The sequence below is a fragment of the Danio rerio genome, chromosome 2 (assembly GCF_052040795.2).
Source record: "Danio rerio strain M-AB ecotype USA chromosome 2, GRCz13ab, whole genome shotgun sequence".
Taxonomy (NCBI): Eukaryota; Metazoa; Chordata; class Actinopteri; order Cypriniformes; family Danionidae; genus Danio; species Danio rerio.
Genome location: NC_141022.1, coordinates 54,165,001 through 54,191,249, shown reverse-complemented (window position 1 = coordinate 54,191,249; position 26,249 = coordinate 54,165,001). Strand labels below are relative to the sequence as shown.

The following is a 26,249-nucleotide window of genomic DNA, read 5'->3' as shown; positions in this document are numbered from 1 at the left end:
TCTTTAGTCATTTTCCTTTTCAAGTATGCATCCTGATTTAAGAAATTTGAAATGTTTGCATTGGAAAACAAAACAAAAATATTAAGCAAGAAAAGAATATCTTTAGTAGTAGTGCTGCTAATCGAACACCTACAACACAAAACCAACCTGAGGCTGAGCGCCACTGCTTCCTGCTCGAAACCCTCCACAGAGGTGCACACAAACAAAAAAGACGTACGTAAAATGTCAGAAAAGCAGTGAAATGAAACTGCGAAAGAGAAATGAGAAGGTTGTCTGGAGCCACACATGCACAGGCTGGAGAGACGCGCTTCCAGCAGATGTTGGGACTCGTGTGGTGGATTACCTCAGGGATTGATTTGACAAAGCGAATGCCGTCATTAGCTCCTTTAATCTTGGCCAAGCAGTCGCAGAAATAATCCCAGTAGTCTTTCCTGCTGCCCAGAAATGTGGTCCTCTCTTTCTGGTCAAACTAGACACAATGGTCAGCAGGTTAATAATAATAATAATAATAAAAAAAATCACTCTAAACATGATTTTAGCTTGACTGTAGACATCTTTATCTACAGTAGGTCACCATAGAATGTCATGATAACAAAAACAAAAAGAAATTAAACCAGTTTTAAAGACTAAATATTGTAGTAAAATAAAATTCTCAAGAAAAAAAAACTATTAAGTATTAATGGCTACTGATTTTGGCAAATAGTTCCAAAGAAAAAAAAAACACATCAATCTTTAAGTAGAAACACTAGTGTTTTAGCAATATATTTCAATAATCCATTTTGGGTTTTTTTTTTCTACTTTTTTGTAGGATAGGACAATATTCTGTCAGAAATACATATCATCTTTTTGAAAATCTGGAATCTGAGGGTTCAAAACAATCTAAACATTGAGAAAATAGCCTTTAAAGATGTCCAAACTATGTTCTTAGCAAAAGAGGCTATTCATTTTTGATATACAGTTGAAGGCAGAATTATTAGAGCCCCGGTTTATTTTTTTCCCTGATTTCTGTTTGACAAAGAGAAGATTTTTTTTCAACACATTTCTAAGCATAATAATTTTAATAACTTATTTCTGATAACTGATTTATTTTATCTTTGCCATGATGACAGTAAAATTTTTTGACTAGATATTTTTCAAGATATTTTTCAAGATACAGCTTAAAGTGACATTTAAAGGCTTAACTAAGTTAATTAGATAAACTATTAGATTAACTAGGCAGGTTAGGGTAGTTAGGCAAGTCAATGTATAACAGTGGTTTGTTCTGTAGAAAATTAAAAAAATATATAGCTTAAAGAGGCCAATCATTTTAACCTTAAAATAGCTTTTTAAAAAATTAAAAACATTATTTATTTTAGCCAAAATAAAACAAATAAGACTTTTTCCAGAAGAAAAAAATATTTTCAGACATACTGTGAAAATTTCCTTGCTCTGTTAAACATCATTTGGGAAATAGTTAAAAAAAATCAGAGGCTAATAATTCTGTTAATAGTAATTCATTTTAAAAGCTCCTAAAATCGAGTACGACAAAAAACTGAGCCATACTTGCAGCAGGTACTCCAGTTTAAAACAGAACTTGTGAAGGCTGGAGCTGTCATCGGTGATGGGATCTTCGGTGTCACAATGCTCCTTGCTCAGCTCAGAAACTGCATCTGCAAAAACATATGGACACATATGGACTTATTTGTGCAACCTCCTAAAATGACAAGATTGATGATTTCAGATTTTTTTCTCAGTATTTTTAAAGAATGCTGAAAACCTGTAACTATTGATTTCATAGTAGGAAAAACAAATACTATGGAAGTCAATAATTAAAGGTTTATAAAAAATACCATCCTTTGTGTTCAACAGAGGAAAGAAACTCATAAAGGATTGAAACAAGAAGTTTTCAAAGATCATTAGTACAAGTAAATCTGCACATGGAGCTAACATGCATGAAAAACATCTGATTACATTTCCTGTACTGTTATAATTAATAATAATGGAGTATGTGTGGAAATATTGTAGTGTCCCCAGAATATGCCTAGTGAGAGATAGTTCACCCAAAAATGAAATTGTACACACTATTTTCTCACCCTTAAGTGGTTCCAAACATTTATGAGCTTCTTTATTCTGGTGGTGAACAGTAAAGCAGAAATTTTGAATAAACCTGTAACTATTGATTTCATAGTAGGAAAAACAAATACTATGGAAGTCAATAATTAAAGGTTTATAAAAAATACCATCCTTTGTGTTCAACAGAAGAAAGAAACTTATAAAGAAATGAAACAAGAAGTTTTCACAGATCATTAGTACAAGTAAATCTGCTAGTGATGGGTCGTTCATGAACGTTTCGTTCATTTTGATTGAATCTTCAATGACTCGGGAACTACAAGTCCCCTCAGGGAGTGATTCGTTCATCCGCACGTGCGCATATTTGTGCAGGTGGTACCGTTCATTTCAAGTCTTTTGAGTTGTTCATCACGGAAAGGCAGAACCCAATCATATGCGTTTAGAGCCAGAAAAAGAATTGAACCGTTCATCTCTCGAGTCCTCTATCGGGTCTGAGTCATTCGTTCATCATGGGCCAATCATATGCGTTTAGAGCCGGAAAAAGAATTGAACCGTTCATCTCTCGAGTCCTCTATCGGGTCTGAGTCATTCTGTCACGTGATGAAAGGTGAACTATTTCTCATGGCTCCTATCAACTCAGACTGTGTACATTGGTTAAGATTATATGTGACTGTCAGTGTAATGTGAATGAACCAGAGTTGAGCTGAGCAAAGGCACAACAATACCTTCATAGACAAAACAGCAGGTAAACATTGAATTATTATTTTCTCCTTCTTACAGTATTCTATTTATGACTTATTTGTCGTGTGATCAACCTTTTGGGCTAGTTGTAGATGTGTTTGGAAGCAATTCGTAAAATTTTATTTAATATTTTGGAAAATTAAAACAAATGAACAAAATAACTCGAAAAAAGATTCGTTCAACTCAATGAACGAGACTCAAAGATCCGAGTAAGTAAAATGATCCGAACTTCCCATCACTAAAATCTGCACATGGAGATAACGTGCTTGAAAAATATTTATGATTACATTTCCTGTACTGCTGTAATTAATAATAATGGAGTATATGTGGAAATAATGTAGTGTCCCCAGAATATGCTTAGTAAAGGATAGTTTACCCAAAAATGAAAATTGACACTATTTTCTCACCCTCAAGTGGCTCCAAATATTTATGAGCTTCTTTATTCTGTTTATGAACAGTAAACAGCATATTTTGAAGAATGCTAAAAACCTGTAACTATTGATTTCATAGTAGGAAAAACAAATACCAAAGAAGTTAAAGGTTACAGGTTTCTTCGAAAACATCGTCCTTTGTGTTCAACAGAAAAAAGAAACTCACAAGGAATTGAAACAAGAAGTTTTTAAAGATCATTAGTACAAGTAAATCTGCACATGGAGCTAACGTGATGGAAAAACATCTACGATTACATTTCCTGTACTGTTATAATAATAATCGTGAGTATCTGTGGAAAAATTGCAGTGTGCCAAGAATATGCTTAGTAAGTAAGAGACACAAAAATGAAAATGTAAACACTATTTTCTCACCACAGAGAAGTTGCAATCCTTTATGAGTTTCCTTATTCTGTTGATGAACAGTAAAGAAGATATTTTAAATAAACCTGTAACCACCGACTTCCACAGTAGGAAAAACAAATACTATGAAAGTCAATAGTTACAGGTTTCTTCAAAAGTATCATTATTTGTGTTTAACAGAAGAAAGAAACTCAAAGAATTAAAACTAGTAAATGATGACCAAATTTTCATTTTTGAGTGAACTATCCCTTTAATTCCCCGCTTCAAGAGACACACACAAGCAAAAATACATCATGCATGTGGATGAGAGAGATTTTACCATGCAGATCTCTGATGATCCTCTGAAGCTGGTTTTCTCCGACTGTGCTCATTATGGACTGAATGTTAGTGTTGATAGATCATAAAGTTTACATTATGCCTGTAAAACAAAGCCAACATAAAAAACAAGGTTACACTAAAAGAATAAAGACAACAATAAAGTAGTAAATCTCAAAATGCTTATGATCTCTTAAGGCGTCATAAAAGGTCATATTTTTACAATTTACAAGTTTGAGCTAACCTTTTTCTGCATAATATACAAACTACATTACTATGCTCCTATAAACGCGTGCTGTTTGATGACATTTTGCTGAAGGTAACATTAGATTAAGGTAACACTTTACAATAAGGTTGTATTAGTTAAGGCATTTACTAACATGAACAAACAATGAACAATACATTTATCACAGCATATGGTCATGTAAGTTAATGAAAATAAAGTTGTGTAGTAGTTCATGCTAACTAATGTTAACAAACGTGAATTTAGATGTTAATTATGAATCAGTAAGTATTGATCTATGACTGATAACTGCTGTTCAAGTGTTGTTCATTATTAGTTCGTGTTAGTAAATACATTACAAATGAAACCTTATTGTAAAGTGTGACCTATTAAAGTACTGAGGTTCTACTTTTGTTTTTAAACGTGAGGAAATGTACACCCAAAAATTCAAAACACCTTAAATAATATATTGCAATCATCTTAATTATGAAACATAACCTACAAACCTTACCTTTAATATTTAAATGAGACCGGGGAGACAAACGCACCTGCTGAAGTTTACAACTTCTCAACAGCGTTCGGCGTTTTAGTCATATTTCTGCCCTTTGCTTTATTGTAATGACACATACATGTATAAAAGACAAACAGACGTAAAAACCGATAAACAGACGTGAATAAAGACATACTTTATACAGATAGATGATCTTTTCCTCATCGATTATTTACAGTAGATAAAATCCTGACCTGCTGCCATCTCATGGGGCGGTTACTAAAATTGACGGATAGCGGGCTAATCCAATCAGAGGCGACTACGTAATAGTGCAGTTTGGTTGCGCGGTAAAAAAAAAAAAAAAGTAATGTAAACAAACACGTCAGATTGCATGAGTGGTTGATGAAAAAATAATGCAATACTTGCGCTTGACTATAACATTGTAAAATTTGGCATTTTTATGAAAAACAAAATTGAATTTCTGTGTAATAATATGTTGATTATGGCAAAATTTTATATTCACAAATGAAGGTTTGTTAAAGTTTCTCCTTGTTTCAAAGCATTTAAAAATTATTTCAACCTTTTATATAAATCTAAAAAACAGGTAAAAACAAAAGGTGCCTTAAAGCTCTAAGCTTTTGTCAACGTATATGGACCGACCCCCTTGAATGTAATGTATTTTCTTTTGTATTATTTAAGCTTTATTTATCTTATTTATTTATTTTTGTACTGTTTTGTTTATTATATGCTGCTTGGATATATTGTTATATATGTTTAAGAATGGAAGTTGAAAATGCCTGTTTGTTATTTGAAGTTTAAATAAAAAAGTAATGTAAACAAACACGTCATGTGATTAATCGCACCAAAACAAAGACACCACACATTTTTTTCAGATGTTAACAAATGTATGTTATAGTGTAACATCTGTTAAATGTCATGAATAAATGTCTTTTAATAACGGGAAGAAACATTAAATCAATTTCAATAGCCATCCATAAGTTACACATGCAGTCACCGGCCACTTTATTAGGTACACCATACTAGTACGGCGTCGGGCCCCTTTTTTTCTTCAGAACTGCCTTAATCCTTCGTGGCATAGATTCAACGAGGTCCTGGAAACATTCCTCTGATTTTTTTGGTCTATATTGACATGATAGCATCCAGGGGCGGACTGGGACTAAAAATCAGCCCTGGCACTGTAGCCACACCAGCCCACATTACCACACCGACACAGCCCCATCCACGGACACGCACATTCACTACTTATATTGGTGTACAGAAGGTGAAATAATGTAAGCAGTACCATATTTTACGCAGCGGATGTCCTTCAAGCTGCAACCCATCATTGGGAAACTCCTATAAACACACATTCACATATATGCACTACGGACAATTAAGCCTACCCAATTCACCTATAGCACGTGTTTGGACTTGTGAGGGAAACCGGGAGGAAACCCATGCGAACATGCAAACTCCACACAGAAACACCAACTGACCCAGCCGAGGTTCGAACCATTCGTGCTGTTGACAGTGTCCTTTTGAGACTATTTCAGTTAATGTTATGCATTTGGCAGTGTCTGATTTTAGAGCAATTTTTGGCTTTCTCTGGGCTTTTTGGCACCACCTTTTCTTTTTTTTTAACAATCCATCTCTGACTATTAGCTTGTGTTGCACTTACTGTTTGTTTGACATTCTTGCCAAATTTTGATTACGTCAATGTAACCTCTGATTGGGTCGGCCCATCTCGAAACGAGTCGGCCATTTCCGATTGGGCCAATACTTAACATTTATTATTATTATTATTACTATCATCAATATCATAATATTCACATCTTGCAAGAGATAAAAGCTGCCTGCATGTAAAAACAATACATATAAAAATAAAAAAAAACGTCATTTAAAAAATAGCATACCGGCCCACATTTTAAAAATGGTCCGGCCCTTCTGGCATTTGCCAGAATTGCCAGATGTCCAGTCCGCCCCTGATAGCATCACACAGTTGCTGCAGATTTGTCGGCTGCACATTCATGATGCAAATCTCCCGTTCCATGTTCAGCAAAAATACTCTGGTAGGCTGTGGTGTTGACTCGATGGTCAATTGGTACTAATGGGCTCAAAGTGTGCCAAGAAAATATCCCCCACATCATTGCACCACCACCACCCACCTGAACTTTGATACAAGGCAGGATGCATCCATGTTGTTGACGAACTCTGAATTCTGAACCTACCATCCGAATGTCGCAGCAGAAATGGAAACTCATCAGACAAGGCAAAGTTTTTCCAATCTTCTTTTGTCCAATTTTGGTTGAGCCTGTGCGAATTGTAGCCTCGGTTTCCTGTTCTTAGTTGACAGTAGTGACACCCGGTGTTGTCTTCTGCTGTTGTAGCCCATCCGGCTCAAGGTTGGACGTGTTGTACATTCAGAGTGTAAAGAGTGATTATTTGAGTTATTGTTGCCTTTTGAGTAACTGTTGCCTTACCTCTGTCATCAACAAGGCATTTGCACCCTCAGAACTGCCACTCACAGGATATTTTCTCTTTTTCGGATGAATAAGTTTATTTATGTGGTCATATTTCACATTGAAGGTTCTTGAGATAGTGTTGATGCATAAAGAGTCTCAAAATCTAGAACGTCTCATTTTTACATTACAATCAAATATTTAATGCATACACTTTAATTGATATTTCTTATTTCAAATGCTTTTGAAATCAGGCCTCTCTCATAGATCATAAATGAAAATCTATGAGGGAACAGAAACACGCACATGAGCCTGCTGGGTTTTGCGTTTCATGAGGAATCAAACAAAAATGATTTGAGTGAGGGGTGGGGGGTTGTACCTATTTCTCACACCGTAATAGGATGAATCGCACATTTACTGCAGTTTCATAGTTTTCAGGTTTCAATCCTCGCTCAGCCTTTGATTACCGGTTTCCATTAACATTTTCTCTGGAGATTTTTATAAAAGGTAAGAGAGAAAACAAAACACGTCTTTCGCTGAGATATGTTGCACCATATTGTATGAGATACATGTTTTTAACTGTACGCTTCTCTATGGCTTCAACACTGGAGACATGTTCTCTGAAGGTTATCGCAATGCTCTCTCAAAGTTCTGCAAAGGATGCTCATGTTGATTCAAATTTCAATTCAATTGTTATGCAATACAATGTTATCTACAGTACAATTCATTCAAGGAACTTGTTTTCTGAAACATGGATGTCCATTTAATGATTTGTTTTTTATTACTAACTGTGCATATATTATAAATGTTATTAACTAAATGTAAATAACTAACTTTGGCCTACAGACACTAGTTTAGGCATCTCTGATCTATACAGATCTGTTATGAAATTGATGTTTCTTTAATAACCAGGTCCATGTTTTACACCTTCCAGGCTTTTGGTTGAATATCTCTTTTTTAAATTGTGCATCAGGATGGATCTCCAAACAGTGACTCCAAAACAGAATGAAAACTCGACTTATGATTACAATGACGATTACCCTGATGAAGCCTGTAATAAGATGAATGTTATCCAGTTTGGGACGATCGTCTCTCCGATCATTTTCACCATTGTGGTTATGTTCAGCTGTGTAGGAAACATTTTGGTTTTGTGCGTCCTCGTGAAATATGAAAATCTGCGATCCCTCACCAACACGTTCCTGCTAAATCTAGCCATCTCTGATCTGATTTTCACTGTCGGGTTGCCGTTCTGGGCCTACTACTATGTCAACGGCTGGACTCTTGGAGATCACGCTTGCAAAGCGGTTAATTACGTTTTTTATACGGGATATTACAGCAGCATCATATTCATGACGGTTTTAACCATACACCGATACGTGGCTGTGGTCCACCCTCTGTCAGTGGTGATGTCCAGAAAGAGCATCCACTGCTACGCCACGTCAATTGTGGTCTGGATCATCAGTTTATCCGCTGCCATCCCACAAGCCATGTTCAAAACGGTTGTGAGAAACCCTATTGACACTCAAAGCGAAGACTCTGATGTAATCAAGCTCTGTGATTTCGATGGTCAAATCAACTGGAAGCTCTGGAGCACGTACTTACAGAATGGCTTCTTCATTGTGGCTTTCCTGATCATCGCTTTCTGCTACACCGTGATTCTGACCCGGCTGCTTCGGCCGACGTCTCACACTCGCAAGAAGACCGTGCACCTCATCTTCTTTATCGTGCTGTTTTTTTTCTTGGGATGGGGGCCGTTTAACGTGGCCATATTTCTGGACTCGCTGATTTCGTGGGGGATCTCTCCTTTTAACGAATGTGAGGTCAGTAAGTCAATCGACTACTTGATGTACGTCTCTCAGATGGTGGCGTACTCACACTGCTGTCTGAATCCAGTGGTTTACGTTTTTATGGGGATAAAGTTCAGGAACCACTTGAAGAAAATGCTGTGGACTTTGTGTAAGAACAACGTGGAGCCTCCGAATCGAAACAGCAGGATTATTTACTCCAACGGCGAAGAAATATCTATGTATTAGACCAGGGGTGCTCAATCCTGTTCCTGGAGATCTACCTTCCTGTACAGTTTAGCTCCTACCCTGATCAAACCCACCTGAACCAATTAATTAGGACCTGCAATCCACTTGATAATTACAGACAGGTGTGTTTGATAAGGGTTGGAACTGAAATCTGCAGGAAGGTAGATCTCCAGGAACAGGATTGGCCACCCCTGTATTAGACATTCCTGTTGTTAAAGGGGTAGTTCACACAAAATTTTAAATTTGGTCATCATTCTCAACCTTCACTTGCAACAAAGCTCTTCTGTTAAAGAAGATATTTCCAAAAATGCTGGAAACCTGTAACCATTGACTTCTATAGTATTTGTTTTATGGATGTCAGTAGTTACAAGCTTCTAACATTTTTCAACACATTTTCTTTTGTGTTCAACAGAAGATAGAAACTCAAGCAATTTTGGATGTCATGTTTTATAAATATCAATGATTATAGGTTTCTACCAATTTCAAAATATCTTCTTTAGTGTTAAACAGACAAATAAAACTCTTAAAGGATTGAAACCACTTGAGGACGAGTAAATAAAGAGATAGTTCACCCAAAACTGATCTGTCATCATCATTTACTCATCCTTCAGCTGGTTCGAATGTTATCACTGGATTGAATGGGCATCAGTGGTTATCAGCTGATAGATATGGGCCAGTAGGGGCTTTCTGCACCTACTGTTAAGCTCAGAAGGTTGTTATCATCCATCCACATGGTTATTCATCTATAGATCACATAACACTGCAGTCGTAAATTAACAAGAATTATTTATATTATTTATTAAATTTTCCATTAGTTGTATTTTATTAATGTCTACCCCTACCATAACCCTAAACCCAACCGTCATAGTAATGTAAAAACAGATCAGGATCTGGAGTCTTCTTTATAGAGTGGAGAAACTATAACGTCAATTTGTATACAAAAAAACGGAAGCGAGTTAGCATTTTAGCAGTTCCGGTTCCTTTGTCCCAAAGTCAATAGGTATTTTTAATGGGATTTCGGTTAAATCTCTTAAATAAGGTTCTAGGCTAACACACTCAAGATACTTTCACGTTTTAATCTACGACATAAAACACAACAGTTACATCACACTCTTGATTTCTTTTAATCGGTTATACTTCTTTAAAAAGACGGTTGCTATCAAGTTGCTAAATGGGACTACAAGCGGTGTCGGAGACGTTATACGTCATCGAGCTGATCTGATCTGGCTTTGGGCATTTGGTTTTGTCTGGGTTTTAAATATTTTCATGAATGGTATTTTATAGTTTGTAGTGTTTTTCTAATTGGAAATTCATAGTGTGTGTAGATAATTGCTTCACTTGAAAAGACCGTCGAGACAGATTCATTTGTTGATCATTTATTTTAATTAAACAATATTATGGGGATACTGCACCAGTGCAGCCTGTCTCTTTCTTGCTCTCAGTAATGCAAACATGTGAATAAATGTGTAAAAAATATATACATTTTAACTGTAATTTTAACGTCATCAATAGATTTTTCGTCGTTTTTTTTCTTCATCTGAACACATTTAACTCTGTCATAACTGCAGTAGTTACACTCCTCCGTCTTCCTTAAAAGATTGATAGCAGATGTGACTGTATGAGCTGCTTTTCGTTGTACTTTATATTGAATGTTCTTCTCAATCCATGATGGATCTAGCAGGCATATAGACTTGTCATTCACACCTCATTCCTATCGTCTGTTACTAAGGTAAGCAGGCTGTGTACACGTGAGCAATACACTTATTTAAATATGTCTTATGATAATATTATGTAGGCACACTTCTACATACAGTTTTAAAACTTTTACAACAACTATAAAGCAAAACAAAATGTATTTTCAACGTAAAAAACTATCCAAAAGGCACATGGGTCTGTGTTTTTGTGTATTTTTTTGTTTATAATAAAGAGTTTGAATTATAATATAATAAACCGAGAGAGTAAATCTTTATCATTGACCATATTTAAAAAATAAATAAATAAAAAATAGCTTGACATGTTGTCTATAGCAGGGTGGTGCTGACGTCACAGGCAAACGCCCTGAAGGCGCTGTAGTCCACTTATAGCCTAATGTTAGCTTTTCAATTGTTGCGTTTGCATTTAAGATCCAAAAGTGCTCAAAGTTGTATTTTCGTGTGAGGATTATCCGGCTGGACAAAATGTAGAAGTGTAATGAACAGTGTTTGAACACAGAGCTTATTATTTGCAATCTTCGAAAAGCCTATGGGAAAATCCTATAAGGATTTTATTGAGGGAACCAGTTTTATGCTAGCAGCTGATTAGCCTACAAGGTGACATCAAAGTTCCTCTACTCTATTAGTATAGCTGATTAACCATGTGGATGGATGATAACAGTCTTCTGAGCCTACCCGTAGGCGCAGAAGCCCCCTACTGGCCCATCTCTATCAGCTGATAACCACTGATAACGCCCCTTCATTCAAATGATAACATTTGAATCGGGTGCATCCTTCATATCTTCAAAACCTTCATGAGTTTCTATCTTCTGTTGAACACAACAGAAGAGAATTTATTTTTATAAACTGGTAACCATTAACTTCCATAGAATTTGTCTTACTTGAAGTCAAGGGTTAAAGGATTTATTCAACATTCATCTGTGCTCAACAAAATAAAGGAACTCAATGGATTGGAACCACTTCAGGGTGAGTAAATAGTGCACTGTAAATAGTACAAGATCAATTATTCAACATATGTTTTTAGTTCATTGCAACTTGGTAAACTTGTTCTTAATCAAGTTAATCATCATGTTCTAACTTAATTTTGTAAGTTTTAAATCAGTTTAATATAATACGAGTTCAAATGACTCCTAAGGTTAAATTGATTGAGCTTAAAATGTATGTCAAGCAGTATTGTTTTACAGTGACATGCAAGTTTGAATATTGCATGCCGATTTTGTGTAACAGTGAATGCAAAGTATCTGTTCTGTAACTGAACTAATTAAATGCTTTATATTAAATCTTACTAAATGCATCATGTAAAATGCATGCCAGAAAAAGCAGAAGATATATACACTTCTGATAAGTTAACTTGACTTAAAATTAAATTTCTTTTTCATTTCTTCAATTCAGCCATGACTGATGCTGCAAATTATGAAGTGTGTGTGTATAGAATGATAAAGAAATTATTTTAAATGCATATGTTTAACTTCTGTCAAAATATAATATCAAGAAAATGAGTGAAACGATGCACTAATACATAAAAATAATTCTTCATGCTATAAATAATGAACAAATAAATGCATGTGTACATGTTTATAAATCTTATCACATGAAAATATAGAAGGTGTATTCAGTGCGATTGTGTAATGTTTCAAATAATGTTTGTCATTAAAAAGAAATGTGTAAAAACTCTATATTTTGCTACAAAAATAAAACTTCAATCACAAACTGTTTGGATTATTATTATTATTAAAGGATCAAGACACCCTGGAGCACTTTTTTTTTTTGTTGAGATTTAACAGATTTGTGTATGTTGAGCATCACTTACCACAATGTTAGCACCTGTCAGCTTTAATTGTGGGGAAAACTGGATAATTTTAAGATTTTGTTGGCTAATTTCATCATCCGGGTTTAAAATCATTTTTGGGGCGGGATCAATCGGTGACGAAGCGCCAATCTGCGAGTGAAGTGATGACATGTCGGTTTCTCATTATTATTCATGGCAGAGTTTTCTTATCTTACCGTATGAGAAGACCCTGCTTTTTAATTATTAATGGTGGATTTCGTCTTTTATCGGTTGAGTTCGTCACCATTCAGACACATCGCCTATATCTGTGTTGCTGTGTTCACCTATGTTTAAAATGTTACAGATTACCGGCAGGATTAATGGTTGAAACAGATAGGGCATAAGACCAGCTGCACTGCTATCCACTGTGTCTGCATTCAGACCCGAGGATTCAGGAAGAGAGAAGTCCTCTTCATTTGTAGAGCCCTACCATACACCCAGCGCAATGTGGCACAAGGCACGATGCAATTGTTGTTTGCTATTTTCAGCTCGGCGCTTTGATGTTTTGTAGCACGCTGTTTAAATAGCAAATGCATTTGCGCTCATATGCGCGCCCATAGGCGTTCTGCTCTAAAAAAGGAAGTGTGTTAAGGCGCATTGCTGGCGCGTTGCTATTTAAGTTGCATTAGTTGTGCGCCTCGCTTAAACATTGCTTAATACACACAGGATGTACAGCAATATGCAAATATCTTTACAAATGAAAATTAAAGGATTAAAATATTACAAAAATTTATATTTTTTAGCCTTCATAAATATAAAACCACCGCCTCCATGCCTTCTTCCTCTCAGGGGGCTTTTTTAGTTTATCAATAACAATTTGCATTTGTATAATGTTATCATTATTAGCAGTATTATTTATTATATGCATATTTAAATTTGTTTTATTAAAAACAAGCTTAGATTTGGCCACCTTTCAGGTTTTAGACCATATGGGGCACAGTATTTATATATAAATCAGTTTTTTGAACACACTTCATTATTATTGTTCGTTTGCTGGAAATTAGAACTGAAATTAGAAATAGTTTTGAAACAAGTCTTTGCTCTTAATAAAAGAACTTAATCACGTATAGGATAATGGATGTCTGTGCGTACAACACGTGTCCCTATTCACAAGAGTGAAAGTACAGAATAAGGAGGCTCATCTCTCATTCTCGTGCTGTAGATGCTCTGTTTAATTGTTTTTCTCGTTAGTGAAGAGCTCAGTTTTTCCGCTTACAAAGTCTGCCATGTAAATAGCAATTGCACTATGGCAGGATGCAACTGACTCTTAAAGGGAATGGGAGATGAGTCTCGGATTAGTTTATTCTCAAAACACACCTATAACTCATTAAGAGAATAAGCTCAACCCTGTTAGACCATGCGCCGCAGATTTATCCTTCCTTAAAATAGCAAAAGTATATTCGGACTCACCCTGAATGCTTTTGGGCCCTTGCGGCTGGATCGTCAAAATAGAGCCAATAGTGTTTATATAACCATGATTATTGTTATAATGATAGAACAAATTGTTATGTGTAAATGAAAATATGAATAACAACAGGACATTACATAACTTTGTTTATTTCTTTGCATTTTAACTTTGTAAAATATAAAATCATGCTTCTAATCACAGTTTGTGTCTCATTTTGTGAGCCAACTGACAGCTGTTTGTTCCCCTTTTCCCCCTGCTCTGCCAACCACACCCACTCCTTCCTCTGCTCACAGAGCTCCACCCCCATCTCAGAGCATTTTTTAAAAAAATTCGGAGGTAGACTTGAACCGAAAGAGGGGGGTTTCATGGCCCTTTAATGTTTCAATGCATTTTTTTTAAATATGCATATGCACTTCTCACTGCAAAAACAAGGCATTACTTCTGTCACTGTAATTTCATTTGAAACAATAAAACAATAAAAACAATAACAATCTTTAATCTTTAATCTATAAGGGTTGCAAAGTCCAATTTCTAAGCTTTTTGCTAGATTTTATTAAATAAACTTTTTCATTGCCTTGACATTGCGTTGTATTTTGGTGTGAGCTAACTTTCCATGGCTTTCTGACATATCAGCTTATTTTATTATTTTTCTCTTTTATAAGATTTGCACACGTTGGCTCATTTTACTGAATTAATGCAGTGTTGGAGTTTTCCCACAGCCAATTAATTAGTTTGGTGAGACTACAGATAAGAAAAGTGTAATCAATAAGTCATTTTCATTCTGAGAGGAATAATTTACATTATCTTGCCTAATAAAACGTGTGTTAATCCTCTATACACATAGAAGCCACATTTATTTGGAAGCTTTAAATAAAAAGGGTCACTACTCAACACTGTTCAAGAGGAAAGAGCCAAGATCAAAAAAAAAATGACTCCTTAATATGTATATTTTATAGTCTATGTGTAAAACCAGACAACATTATCAAATGAAATAAGTGTAGTCAACTCAAAATTGACTGAAAGCTAATTTTACTCATTTGAAAAGAGTTTTGAACTCAATGTTGAAGGTAATGAGTTAATTAAATACCTCATTACTTTAACTTAAATGGAGTAAGTTCACTGTACTCATATAGATTAGTTTTTTAACTCAAATAGTTTGTAGCAATCGGTTTCCTTAAACGGTCTGAGTTGCCCTAACTTATTGGGTTTTACAGTGATCAAATTGCTTCGTTTAATCAAATAGATTAGGTTCACAGTACTCATTAGGAGTAGTTTTTAAACTTAAACGGCTTGTTGTAATCGGTTTCCTCAAATAGTTTGAGTAACCTTAACTTTTTGGGTTTTACAATGTAGTAAAAACTGCTTATTTCTCTGCATTTGAACATTGTTGGAAACATTTGGGATAAAGAATGTATAAGTGAAAAAATGTAGTTTTTTGCATATCTTCATTAACTAATATTACATATTATGCATTTATTTTTTTCTAAATAGTAATAATATTCTACATTTGCCCTAATAAATAAAGAACAGTAAACAAAACAAAAAAAAGAAAGAAAGAAATGAAGAAAAACATGTAGAGATATTTTTAGAAATCCTGTGAGAACACTTACAACCATGGCAAACACATTTTGTAAAGACTAACCAGCTAACCCTACTGTGGTCTTAAAACTATGCAAATATAACGTGTGTGCGTGTGTGCCTGTGCATGTCTGTACAAACCTAAATCCAATGTAAAATATCAACATGTTTGCTGGCCTCATTCTGGTTTTGGTAATTTTCCATAAACTACTTTTATCAACACAACATCTTTTATATCTCACTTTATACATAAAAGAGAAATTTCCCAGTGTGCTATTCTAACACACAGCACACGCTCTGCAAACTAGTCAAATTGCTTATTTCTTGTGATTTGAACATTCTTTGAAACATTTTGGATTAGACAGAAATACAATAATGTTTGTTTTTGGATATTTTGATGTACAAATCTTACATAATATGTCTTTACTTTTTATTATAATAATAAAAAATATACTACATTTATCTTAAAATTAAATAGAAAAATAATGAAAAGTATTGTGCAAGTTCAACTGCTTCATTAACTATTTGAGCTATCCTGCAGACCTGTTCATCAATTTTGCACTGTTCAGTACTATTTTTAACATAAACTATTTTGTAAACATACATTACTTAAGTCATTAAAGAATGTTTTTGGGGTTTCTGTAAATGAAGTGATGGATCAGGGAGAACAGTGTATTTACTTTCTTTTTCTTCTTACAGATCTTATGAGTTCACCCCAGTTTTCACACCTTCTCAATCATACACGCTCGACTTGTGAAATGTGGTCGCCTGATATAAGTTCTAGTTATTTCCTGTCTCGATTTTTATATTGTACAAGATCAAAAGCGTCTAGGTAAGAGCTAAAGATGGCTGGAAACTTTGCTCAGGAAACCTATTCTAACTTTAGAAACAGCACTTTAAATAAATTGTCGTTGTGTGCACTGTAAAAAATTTTAAGCCAGTTCAACAAAAAAAATCTTAGTACTAATTTCCTTCTGTTTTTTCTTGTTTACTCAACTTTTGAAAACATCAGCTACACTGACTGAAAATAATTTGTCAGTGAAACAAAAAATGTCTAGTTGAGTCAACTTAACATTAGTAGTTTTCTGGAAACCTGCAACTGCAGCACAACAAATATTTTTAAGTTGTGCAAACTGAACATTTCTTGTCTGCAGGACTGAAATGACAGAAGTTGAGTGAACAAGAAAATACAAAAGGAAATTAGTACTAAGAAATTATATGTTACCAGAGCAAAAGTTGTGTTAACTGAACATTTCTTGTCTGGATGGCCAAAAATGACAGAAGTTGAGAGAACAAGAAAATACAAAAGGAAATTAGTACTAAGAAATTATATGTTATCCGAGCAAACACACATGGCTCTGTTTTTTTAAGTTCTGCTGACTGAACATTTCTTGTCTGAATGGTCTGAAACTACAGAAGTTGAATGAACCAAAAAAATACAATTGGAAATTAGTACTAATAAATAAAATGTTATCGGAGTAAACACACATGGCAAAAAAAGGCATACATTTTACCAAAACATTCATTTTCTTGCGGTTCTTCACTAAAGTACAAAAACAAGGTAGTGTATCTGTAAAAAAACAAAAAAACAAACACTAAGTCAAATTAATCACATGAAAAGGAAACACAATTATATTAAATATATAACAATTACAGCACATCTCTGAGACTACCTCACACTATCAATTTTAATAACCTTAGAATATCCCATAAATTATTCACAACACCCTGCTGAAAAAACAGCGTAAGCTGGTAAGGTATGTTTTGATGCTGGTCTCAATGCTGGTTTTGCTTGTCTCAATGCTGGTCTTGCTGGTTTCAGTGCTGGTTTTGCTGGTCTAAGTGCTGCTCCTGACCAGCATTGAGACCAGCAAGACCAACATTGAAACCAGCATTAGGACCAGCATTGAGACCAGCAAAACCAGCATTAAGACCAGCAAAACCAGCATTAAAACAAGCAAGACCAGCATACCAGCATCAAAACATATACCTTCCCAGCATATGCTGTTTTTTTTTTGTTTTTTTTCAGCAGGGCAATTAGAGCAATCAATCTGAATTACTAGTTGCCTTGAGATATAAATCTTAGTATTTGTTGTAATTCATTTCAAAATCTATACTTGCATAATTACGTTTTGTGCTGGTACCTTGGCTGGTCATGGATAAATATGATATTAAAACTGCCAGTAAAGGATCTTACTTTAGTAATAAGTGTTCCACTGTATACACCTTCAGTTCAAAATGAACGATTTATTACTATTATTTTGGTTTTGATTTGATTTTGTTTGCTTAATATAATAATAAGCAGTTGGAATATACGCGCTGTCACTTTAAGAGCCACCCTAGATAGTAAAATACACTTGGACTAGTTCCAGCTAGATTCGCTGCCGCATCCGAGCCAGAATCGGCCCGCGAGTAATGTGCGCTGCAGCCCGGAGCTGGCGCAACTCAATATACCTTGATATAAAACCTTTTGGTATTATATTGGTACTTGATACATGGTATTACAACCATTTGAATTTATATACCAGCAAACGCAGGCTATAATGTAAAGGCAAAGTGTAGGCACTGCGTTCAACCTTTGAATAAAATGCAAACAGCATACATATCTAATAACAAAAATTATCAAACAAAGGACAAAATAAATAATAATAATAAACATTTATTGATTGCAATAAACAAATAATACTAAACTTGAATAAAATATTTTGTAGTGCACAAGTAATAATAAAACTACACAATAAAGAGACACAGGAAGATTTAAAGACAAAATCTGAAATTGCACACATACACAGAAGTTTTTAAAACAACCCTGTTTTCCCAATAGACTTGAATTAAAAAATTGTACAAGACACATCTTAAAACAGCTTAATTTTATATAAACCTGAATATAGAAACCAATTTAAGATATAGCAAGAAACATCTTACAAATACCCATGACAATATGTAAAATATACAAGTCAAAATTGTAAAAAGAACTGCAGAATTCTTAAGAAACATTTTTAATAAATGTAATAAATAAAACATAATAATACATTTAAATGAGTGAGATGATTATATATATATATATATATATATATATATATATATATATATATATATATATATATATATATAATTTGACTTGTATATCTTTATATGTCTTGTGCAATTTTTTATTAATATTTTTATTATATTATGTTAATTAAAAATGTATTAAGATGCTTTTTCAGAATTTAGCATATTGTCATTTTATATATATATATATATATATATATATATATATATATATATATATATATATATATATATATATATATATATATATATATAAAATTGCAAATAAAAGAAACAAATTACCCAAGTATCAGGGAACATCTTAATACACTTAAAATGTTGTTTAAAAAATAAATTTTTGATGTAGACATTTGACACATTAGCTTTCTCTTCTTCCCTCCTTCCTCCACCCCTGTCAGGAGCACGTTGTAGCCACCTTGTAATGCATTTTTCCACTTCTTTATCAGTGATGTGGTATGGACATTTCTCCTCACTACATCTGTGATTAAAAGATAAACAAACAATTAGTAGTGAAAAAGTACAAATGAAAAAAGAAAGATGCTTGCTCTCATATAAGTACAACCTAAATGGGACTATATATAGATGTTTTGTTCCTTTGATTAATGATTCAAAGAAATACACAGATGGAACTGCCCCTAATTGTACTGAAATGTATATTTAAAACCAACTTACTGAATAGACAGTCCTAAGGGAGAGTGCATGAAAGGCCACATTTTGGTTTGCCCTGCTCCAGTTAATTTGTTCAGCCAAAAAGTGAGCCAAAAGCTTTCCCGGGACACACCAAACTGCTTAGTGGAAAACACCAATCAATCCAAAGTAGGCTACCTACGAAGCAAAAAAACACATAAATAAATAAATAAATAAACATAAAACACTTAGAAATAAGCAAGAAACTTACCAGTTTCTTCATTTGTTCGGGCTGCTCGTTTAGTTGATTTTCAAGTTTTTACAAATCAAATTGGACAAAGAAAGGTCAAATGTGTTTACATCAGGAATTTCATCACGTCTGTTTTGGTTTTGCTGATTTGTGAGAATCAGGCACAGTTGCTGCTTTATGACGTCACATGATTTTAACTTTTTTTCAGTCGTGCTAAAAAAGAAAAATAACAAATTAGTATAAATCAACCTGTTGCTTATTCTCATGCAACTTGTGTAAATACAACAGTGGGTTAGACACTGCTGATATTCTCTAGTTGATCTTTACTTTCTAGCTGCATTAAGCCATTACAAATTTAGTGACGTCTTGAATTCTTACAAAGACATGACGAGTTGCAATAAGTTGTCTTGATCTCCGACTGCACTTGAACAAGGACTGTAAATGTTCATAGGTGTACTGGAATGTACAGCATCTGTGTATCTTGATGGTGTTCTTAAGGATCCTGCCATAGTCATTGGTGGTGATGGTACTTGCGGTGCTGCATCAATTTCTGAAATCTTCAAATCAGTTTTTTCTCCAGCCTCTTTGTTCCAAATAATTTTTCTTCATCACGTTCACTATAGTTGTGTCTTTAATGCCCCTTGATCAGATACATTTACAAAACAAAACATTATTTTAGTATAGTGCAGGGCACTAGATCAATGACAATGGCAGTGTAATAGATCAATGACATAATGTTGACAGTATGTGTTTAAAATAATTGCAAACAAACCTGTTCTTTCTTTAGGTGTATGACGGGCGATCATCGTCCTCATCTGTCTGCAAGCCAAGCTGAGTCGAGCTTCCTCATGTGTGTCTATAATAAAACATCACATTGTTGTTAACCTCCCCCGAAAAAGTTAAAATCCTGAAATACTATCAAAGTTAATTAATGGCTATAATACCTATGGTGTAAATAATCAGCACACTGAAGGTTGCACAGGATTTATTCAGAGATTCATGCAGAGTGACAGCCTTATGAATCTTAGACATAGATTTGTAAGATGGCCAAGCACATGCATTATTCTGTACCCATGAAGATTAACCTACCATTGTGGAAAATGTTTGATGATGATGATAGCCAATAACAATAAACCATTTCAGCTGTTTGTGAAGCAATTAGTAATGTAAAGTCTGAAAAGCTCAATCTATGTTGAAAATGTATTAGCAGTTTACAGCTTATAATGGACTTTAATCACCCAACTATAACATGCCTATTCACATGTTCATAAGAATGTGCTATTGGTCTCTGTGATGTGCTACAAAATGACCTCACTAACCTTTGTTAAACAAGAACAGTAAGACTTAACCGAAAAAATATTCATTTATACCCATTCATTTAAATCAGAAAGTATAACTGTCAATAACCAAAAAATAAAACCCATCAAAATCTGCTTTAAGAAATTTAGTTTTACATGTGCAAATTACAACTTGAACATAAGATATAATTGATTCACATAGGCTAACACATATAAATTAAAGCACATACTAATATATTTCTCTTAATAATAGAATGATAATTTAAAGAGAACAGTAAACGATCACTGATGCACTGCATAAACAAGTTAAACAATAACTTAACAATAACCTAACACTGTGAAAATGTTTTAAGCATTAAATTCGCAAAGTATACAGTATACAAGCAGCAAAAACCTTACCTTTCTGACCGGAATCCACTGTTTTGAAACGCCAAACTTCTTTTTCTTCTTGTGATCATCATAGCGGTTGGCAACCAGCTTTTGGAACATTACCGCCACCGTCTGGATTGGAGTTTGGACCAAGAGTTGACTCACGCATGTGTTTCTTATGAAACCATACTTCTGCTTAAAAAAACAGTCTGCATGGAAGCGTGCTATCCCGAAAATAAGCGCATTTTACACTGTTTTCCCTAGATGATATATATAATCCATTTATAAATAATATTGTTTTGTTTGCATCTAAACATTGCGACCATCCACACTAAATGTTTTTATTATTTTGTTGTTGTTGTACCATATATATTTTCTCAAATTATCATTAAACGTGGAGCTAACAAATTACTAGATAAAATAAGAATTTAATCGGTTGTCATCAGTTACACAAGCCGAGTCCTTATACGAGCCGAGACAGACTCGGGCCAGATAGGGTTAACAGGAATCTGGCCAGTGTTTACAGCTGCATCACAAACGCATGTGCGCGAGCGAGCTGCGGGCCACACTCCGCCCGTATAACACTCGTTGATGCCGAGTCGGAGCCGGAGGCGCCGAAGGGCAGCCGAGCTCGGGCCGATTACTTCCTGCTACCCGGGGCATGGATATGATTTACGGCAACACAAATATTCATTCACTCTTATCACATAACAAAGAGAGATTATGTGAATAATCACTAAGCGCCGCATCTGCACACATTTTTGCGCGTATATGATGAACATTTAGGAGGACAAATTTAGATGAAGTGTCTTAAACAAAGAACTACAATCTTTGCACACTTACTATTAAGATTGCTCTTCCACGGCTTGCCTCTTTCCCCACCGAAGTACAATGCTTCTAGTTTCTCCCGCCTGAGACGTTGACGTTACGTAAGCGCAACCATCGTAACGAGGGCGTGGTTTAGCTCAGGACAGAATGATGCTATATCGTCTTCTTCTTCTTCTTCTTCTTTTTCGTTTAATGGCGGGTGGCAAACCAGCTTGAGGTGCATTACCGCCACCTACTGTGTTGGAGTGTGAGACTTCAATGAGTGGAAGGTTTACTACTTATTCTCTAAAAAAAAAATAATAATAAAAATAAAAAATTTAAATAAATAAAAATAAAATAAAAAAAAACACATTTTTTAAACCCTTTCATGGTAAATTAATAATAATAAACAATATTCATAATAAAAATCTAAATAAAACTAACTAAACAACCAAAATATAATTCTTTCCGATTAAATCCTGTAAAACAAACCTGTACTCCTCAAGAATTTTAGCAGATAATCATATACTTTAGTTTCTTTCTGAGCCTTTTTAAAAATGTTAGTGATTGTAATGTCTGTCATGTCCAAATCTCTTAGTTTTATTTTAAACTGATCCCTCTCTCTTCTATATTTTGTGCACTTGATTAATACATGTTCTATGGTTTCGATCTGTCCACAATGTCTGCAGCATTCTGTTTCCCTTTTCCCTATCTTGAATAGTGAACTGTTTAAATTGGAAATGCTATATCGTCCTTTGAGAAACATATTTTTGAGTGAGTGGTTTATTTTTAAATATTGGAATATCAAAGTATGCCTTTCTTTTTTTAAAGGGTAATGAATAAACACGAGATGATAATGTGCGTGCAAGCTTATTTCTGCAAATGTGCACCAAATAAAGTTAAATTGCAAATGAAAAGTTTCAAATAAAGTTACTATAAGTATTGTAGTGTTTTTTGTTGTTTTTAATAACAATGTGAAGAATAACGATATTTATTATTGTATTAATAATAATAATAATAACAATAATAATAATAATAGCATTTTCACTCAGCATTTACTTTTTAATACAAACCATGAAAGGTTCTATACTCATTCATTCATTTTCTTGTTGGCTTAGTCCCTTTATTAATCGGGGGTCGCCACAGCGGAATGAACCGCCAACTTATCCAGCAGGTTTTTACGCAGCGGATGCCCTTCCAGCCCCAACCCATCTCTGGGAAAAGGTTCTATACTGCCATTGATAATTTTTTTAGAATATTTAACATGTTTGAAACCTTTTCAATCAACAAAAGGTTATGCTACTTGTATATTCATTGCATTAAAAAGTCAGAGATTGACTTAACACAAAAAAACAAGTTGGCAGATGCTTTTTTGAATGAACTAGCAAAGTGTTGCTCACAAAACTCATCTTTTTAACTTAATGAATAAAATCTTTGTTTAAGTTGATTGAATGTGTTAAATGTAGTTGTACAGACTTTTTTACAGATTTTTGCTGAACCAACAAAAAAAATCAAGCAATTTCAACATTTGTCAAGTTGGATTTTTTACAGTGTGCCGACTGTCCAAGCAAAGTTCATCCCAAAATATATAAAATTACTTCACCATTTACTCGCACTCATGTGGATCTTAACTCACAGCCATATCACCCTGCAGCCCAATACTGGTTACTCACTGAAGCTAAGCAGTGCTGAGCCTGGCCAGTATCTGGATGGGAGACCACATGGGAAAACTAGGTTGTTGTTGGAAGTTGTGATAGAGAGGTCAGCAGGGGGCGCTCAACCTGTGGTCTGTGTGAGTCCTAATGCCCCAGTAAAAGTGAAGGGGACACTACACTGTCAGTGGGCGCCGTCTTTTAGATGAGACTTTAAACCGAGGTCCTGACTCTCTGTGGTCATTAAAAATCCCATGACACTTCTTGTAAAGAGTAGGGGTGTAACCCTGGTGTCCTGGCCAAATTCCCTCAATCGGCCCTTACGATCATGGCCTCCCAATCATCCCCATACACTGAATTGGTTCTATCACTGTCTCTCCACTCCACCAATAGCTGGTGTGTGGTGAGCGCACTGGCGCTTTTGTCCTGTGGCTGCCGTCGCATCATCCAAGTGGATGCTACACACTGGTGACACCCTCATGATTGTGAAGCGCTTTGGGTCCATGGCCATAAACAATAAATGCGCTATATAAATACACATTACATTACATAAACTTTTATGAAATTATTTCATCTGTTGAACACAAAATAAGACATTAAAAAAAATGTTATAGAGGAAGAACAGCTTTCAATTTTATTTAAATCACCTTAATAAAACCTGCCTGACAAAGTAGATTTACATTTAGTCATTTAGCAGACGCTTTTATCCAAAGCGACTTACAAATGAGGACAAGGAAGCAATTTACACAACTATAAGAGCAACAATGAATAAGTGCTATAGGCAAGTTTCAGGTATATAAAAAAGCAAGACGTCATGCTAAGACCCAAAGAAATAAAAATAAAAAAAAAACTAATGAGAAAGAAAATATTTGAGATCTACAAGGAGATCTATTTGTGTTATCTCTGACTAAGATTTTCATTTGTTTGATGATCTGAATCACTAAAGTGTGAAAAAAGATGCAAAATAAAAAGAAACCAGTAAGAAGCAAATGCTTTTTACACCGCTTCATGTCGATTGTATGACATTGTATACTTGTCTTCAGTATTTTGATTAACTTACACATAGATTGTACATGCATTATTAGTGCAGTTGCATCCATCTCCAAAGATATGTAAAAAAATCATATTAAACGTTAAGATTTATGGTCGCACTTTACAATAAGGTTCATTAGTTAATGTTAGGGATGTAACGGTATTGTAAATACCGTCATACCGCAATATTAAATTTTTTCGATATTACCGAAGTCGCATGACTCGGTAAAACTATAGGTCTTCAGAGAAAATTTGCTCAGGCGAATGAAGCGAACGGGAGGTAGCTGAAACTTCATTTCCCATCAGCCCCGGCGTGGCCATAATCCTTTGCGGTCTGTTGTCGCTACAGATCCAGTAATGCGGAAATGGAGTGTGCTGCTAGTAGCGGAGATGAAAAAAAGATGGAAATGATCGAACCTAAAGCGGGTGTTGTCGCCGCGCGCGTGCTGAATAGCGGTGCTGTCGCGCGCGTTCTGATCAGCTGTGTTGTGGCGCGCGTATTGTAAAGCGCCGAGGGGGGGTTGAGCGCGCATACTCAAGAGAGGTGTTGTCGCGCGCCTACTGAAGGGCTGGACTGGACGGAGGTTGTGTCGCGTCGCGGGGGCACTTTTGATCGTTTTGGAAGGGCATTTTCTATCCAAGACTAAAAATGGCATGCGCACTGCACAGGTTGAGCCCTATGTGTGCACGTGCCTGCAAGTTGGGGAATACGACTAATAACAGTCATGGGGACTGCAGAAACACAGCACACTGTTCAGATTGATGCAGACATTGACTTGTACCGCAAAGAGACCTCTATCTCACTCATGGTTTGTCCTCTCAAGTGGGGGAAAGACAATGCACAACGTTACCCCACTGCTGTCAACATGGGCCAAGTCATATCTCTCTTGTCCCAGAAACCTCAGTCCCAAATGAGAGGGTTTTTTTCTGTTGCAGGGGACATTGTAAATACCCAGAGATACCAGCTTTTACCAGATTATAATTATATGATAATTTTTCTTTAAACCCATCTCTATCTAAGTGAGTGATTAAATGTTAAATGTGATGAGTTTTCAACACTACTAAATTGAAACTTTATTTTTTTACATGGTTTAATAATTTTTTGTTATTAAAATTGAAGTTCCTGTTTCAAAGCTAACAGATAGATGGCTAATTTGTATGTCATTGACACTTTTGGCACTTTTTTGGAGTATTTTTATAAGTTTTTTTTTTCCTGTAAATGATTCAATAAATACCGTACCGTGACATTCATACCGAGGTATTACCGTACCGTGAAATTCTGATACCGTTACATCCCTAGTTAATGTTAATTAATGCATTTACTAACATGAACAAACAATGAACAAGACATTTACTACTGTATATGTTCATGTTAGTTAACGTTAGATCATAAAAATACAGTAGTTCATTGTTAGTTCATGTTAACTCATGGTGCATTAACTAATGTTAACAAGCATGGACTTGGATGTTAATAATGCATTAGTAAATGTTCAATTATGATTAATAAATGCTGTACATGTGTTGTTCATGATT

The 26,249-nt window shown here is 34.9% G+C and overlaps 2 protein-coding genes and 1 long non-coding RNA gene across 5 annotated transcripts in view; 1 reads left to right on the top strand and 2 right to left on the bottom strand.

Annotated features, from left to right (window-relative positions):
- Nucleotides 1-4,890, bottom strand: part of fyco1b (FYVE and coiled-coil domain autophagy adaptor 1b) — a 40,523-nt gene extending 35,633 nt beyond the window's left edge. For 2 of the 3 annotated variants that reach the window (XM_087241426.1, XM_087241424.1), the window contains exons 1-4: nt 4,806-4,890; nt 3,901-3,999; nt 1,543-1,649; nt 344-469 (exon numbers count right to left, since the gene is read on the bottom strand). In XM_087241426.1, the coding sequence (XP_087097552.1) occupies nt 344-469; nt 1,543-1,649; nt 3,901-3,952 (285 nt within the window). In that variant the 5' untranslated portion in view covers nt 3,953-3,999; nt 4,806-4,890. Of the gene's footprint in view, nt 1-343; nt 470-1,542; nt 1,650-3,900; nt 4,000-4,630 lie in introns of all 3 variants that reach the window. The other variant, XM_087241425.1, reaches the window with a different exon arrangement.
- A 2,571-nt stretch (nt 4,891-7,461) lies between these two features.
- Nucleotides 7,462-11,086, top strand: xcr1b.1 (chemokine (C motif) receptor 1b, duplicate 1). Its single transcript, XM_087241523.1, has 2 exons — nt 7,462-7,575; nt 8,003-11,086. Exon 2 carries the CDS (start codon nt 8,043-8,045, stop codon nt 9,099-9,101), a length of 1,059 nt encoding a protein of 352 aa, XP_087097649.1. The 5' UTR covers nt 7,462-7,575; nt 8,003-8,042; the 3' UTR covers nt 9,102-11,086.
- A 7,935-nt stretch (nt 11,087-19,021) lies between these two features.
- Nucleotides 19,022-22,244, bottom strand: LOC103910417 (uncharacterized). The gene is made up of 7 exons (XR_015482891.2): nt 22,069-22,244; nt 21,256-21,357; nt 20,331-20,414; nt 19,937-20,198; nt 19,580-19,771; nt 19,354-19,506; nt 19,022-19,159 (listed from the first exon to the last, which is right to left on the bottom strand). It is a non-coding gene; the product is annotated as an uncharacterized LOC103910417 (long non-coding RNA).
- Between the last annotated feature and the right edge of the window lie 4,005 nt (nt 22,245-26,249).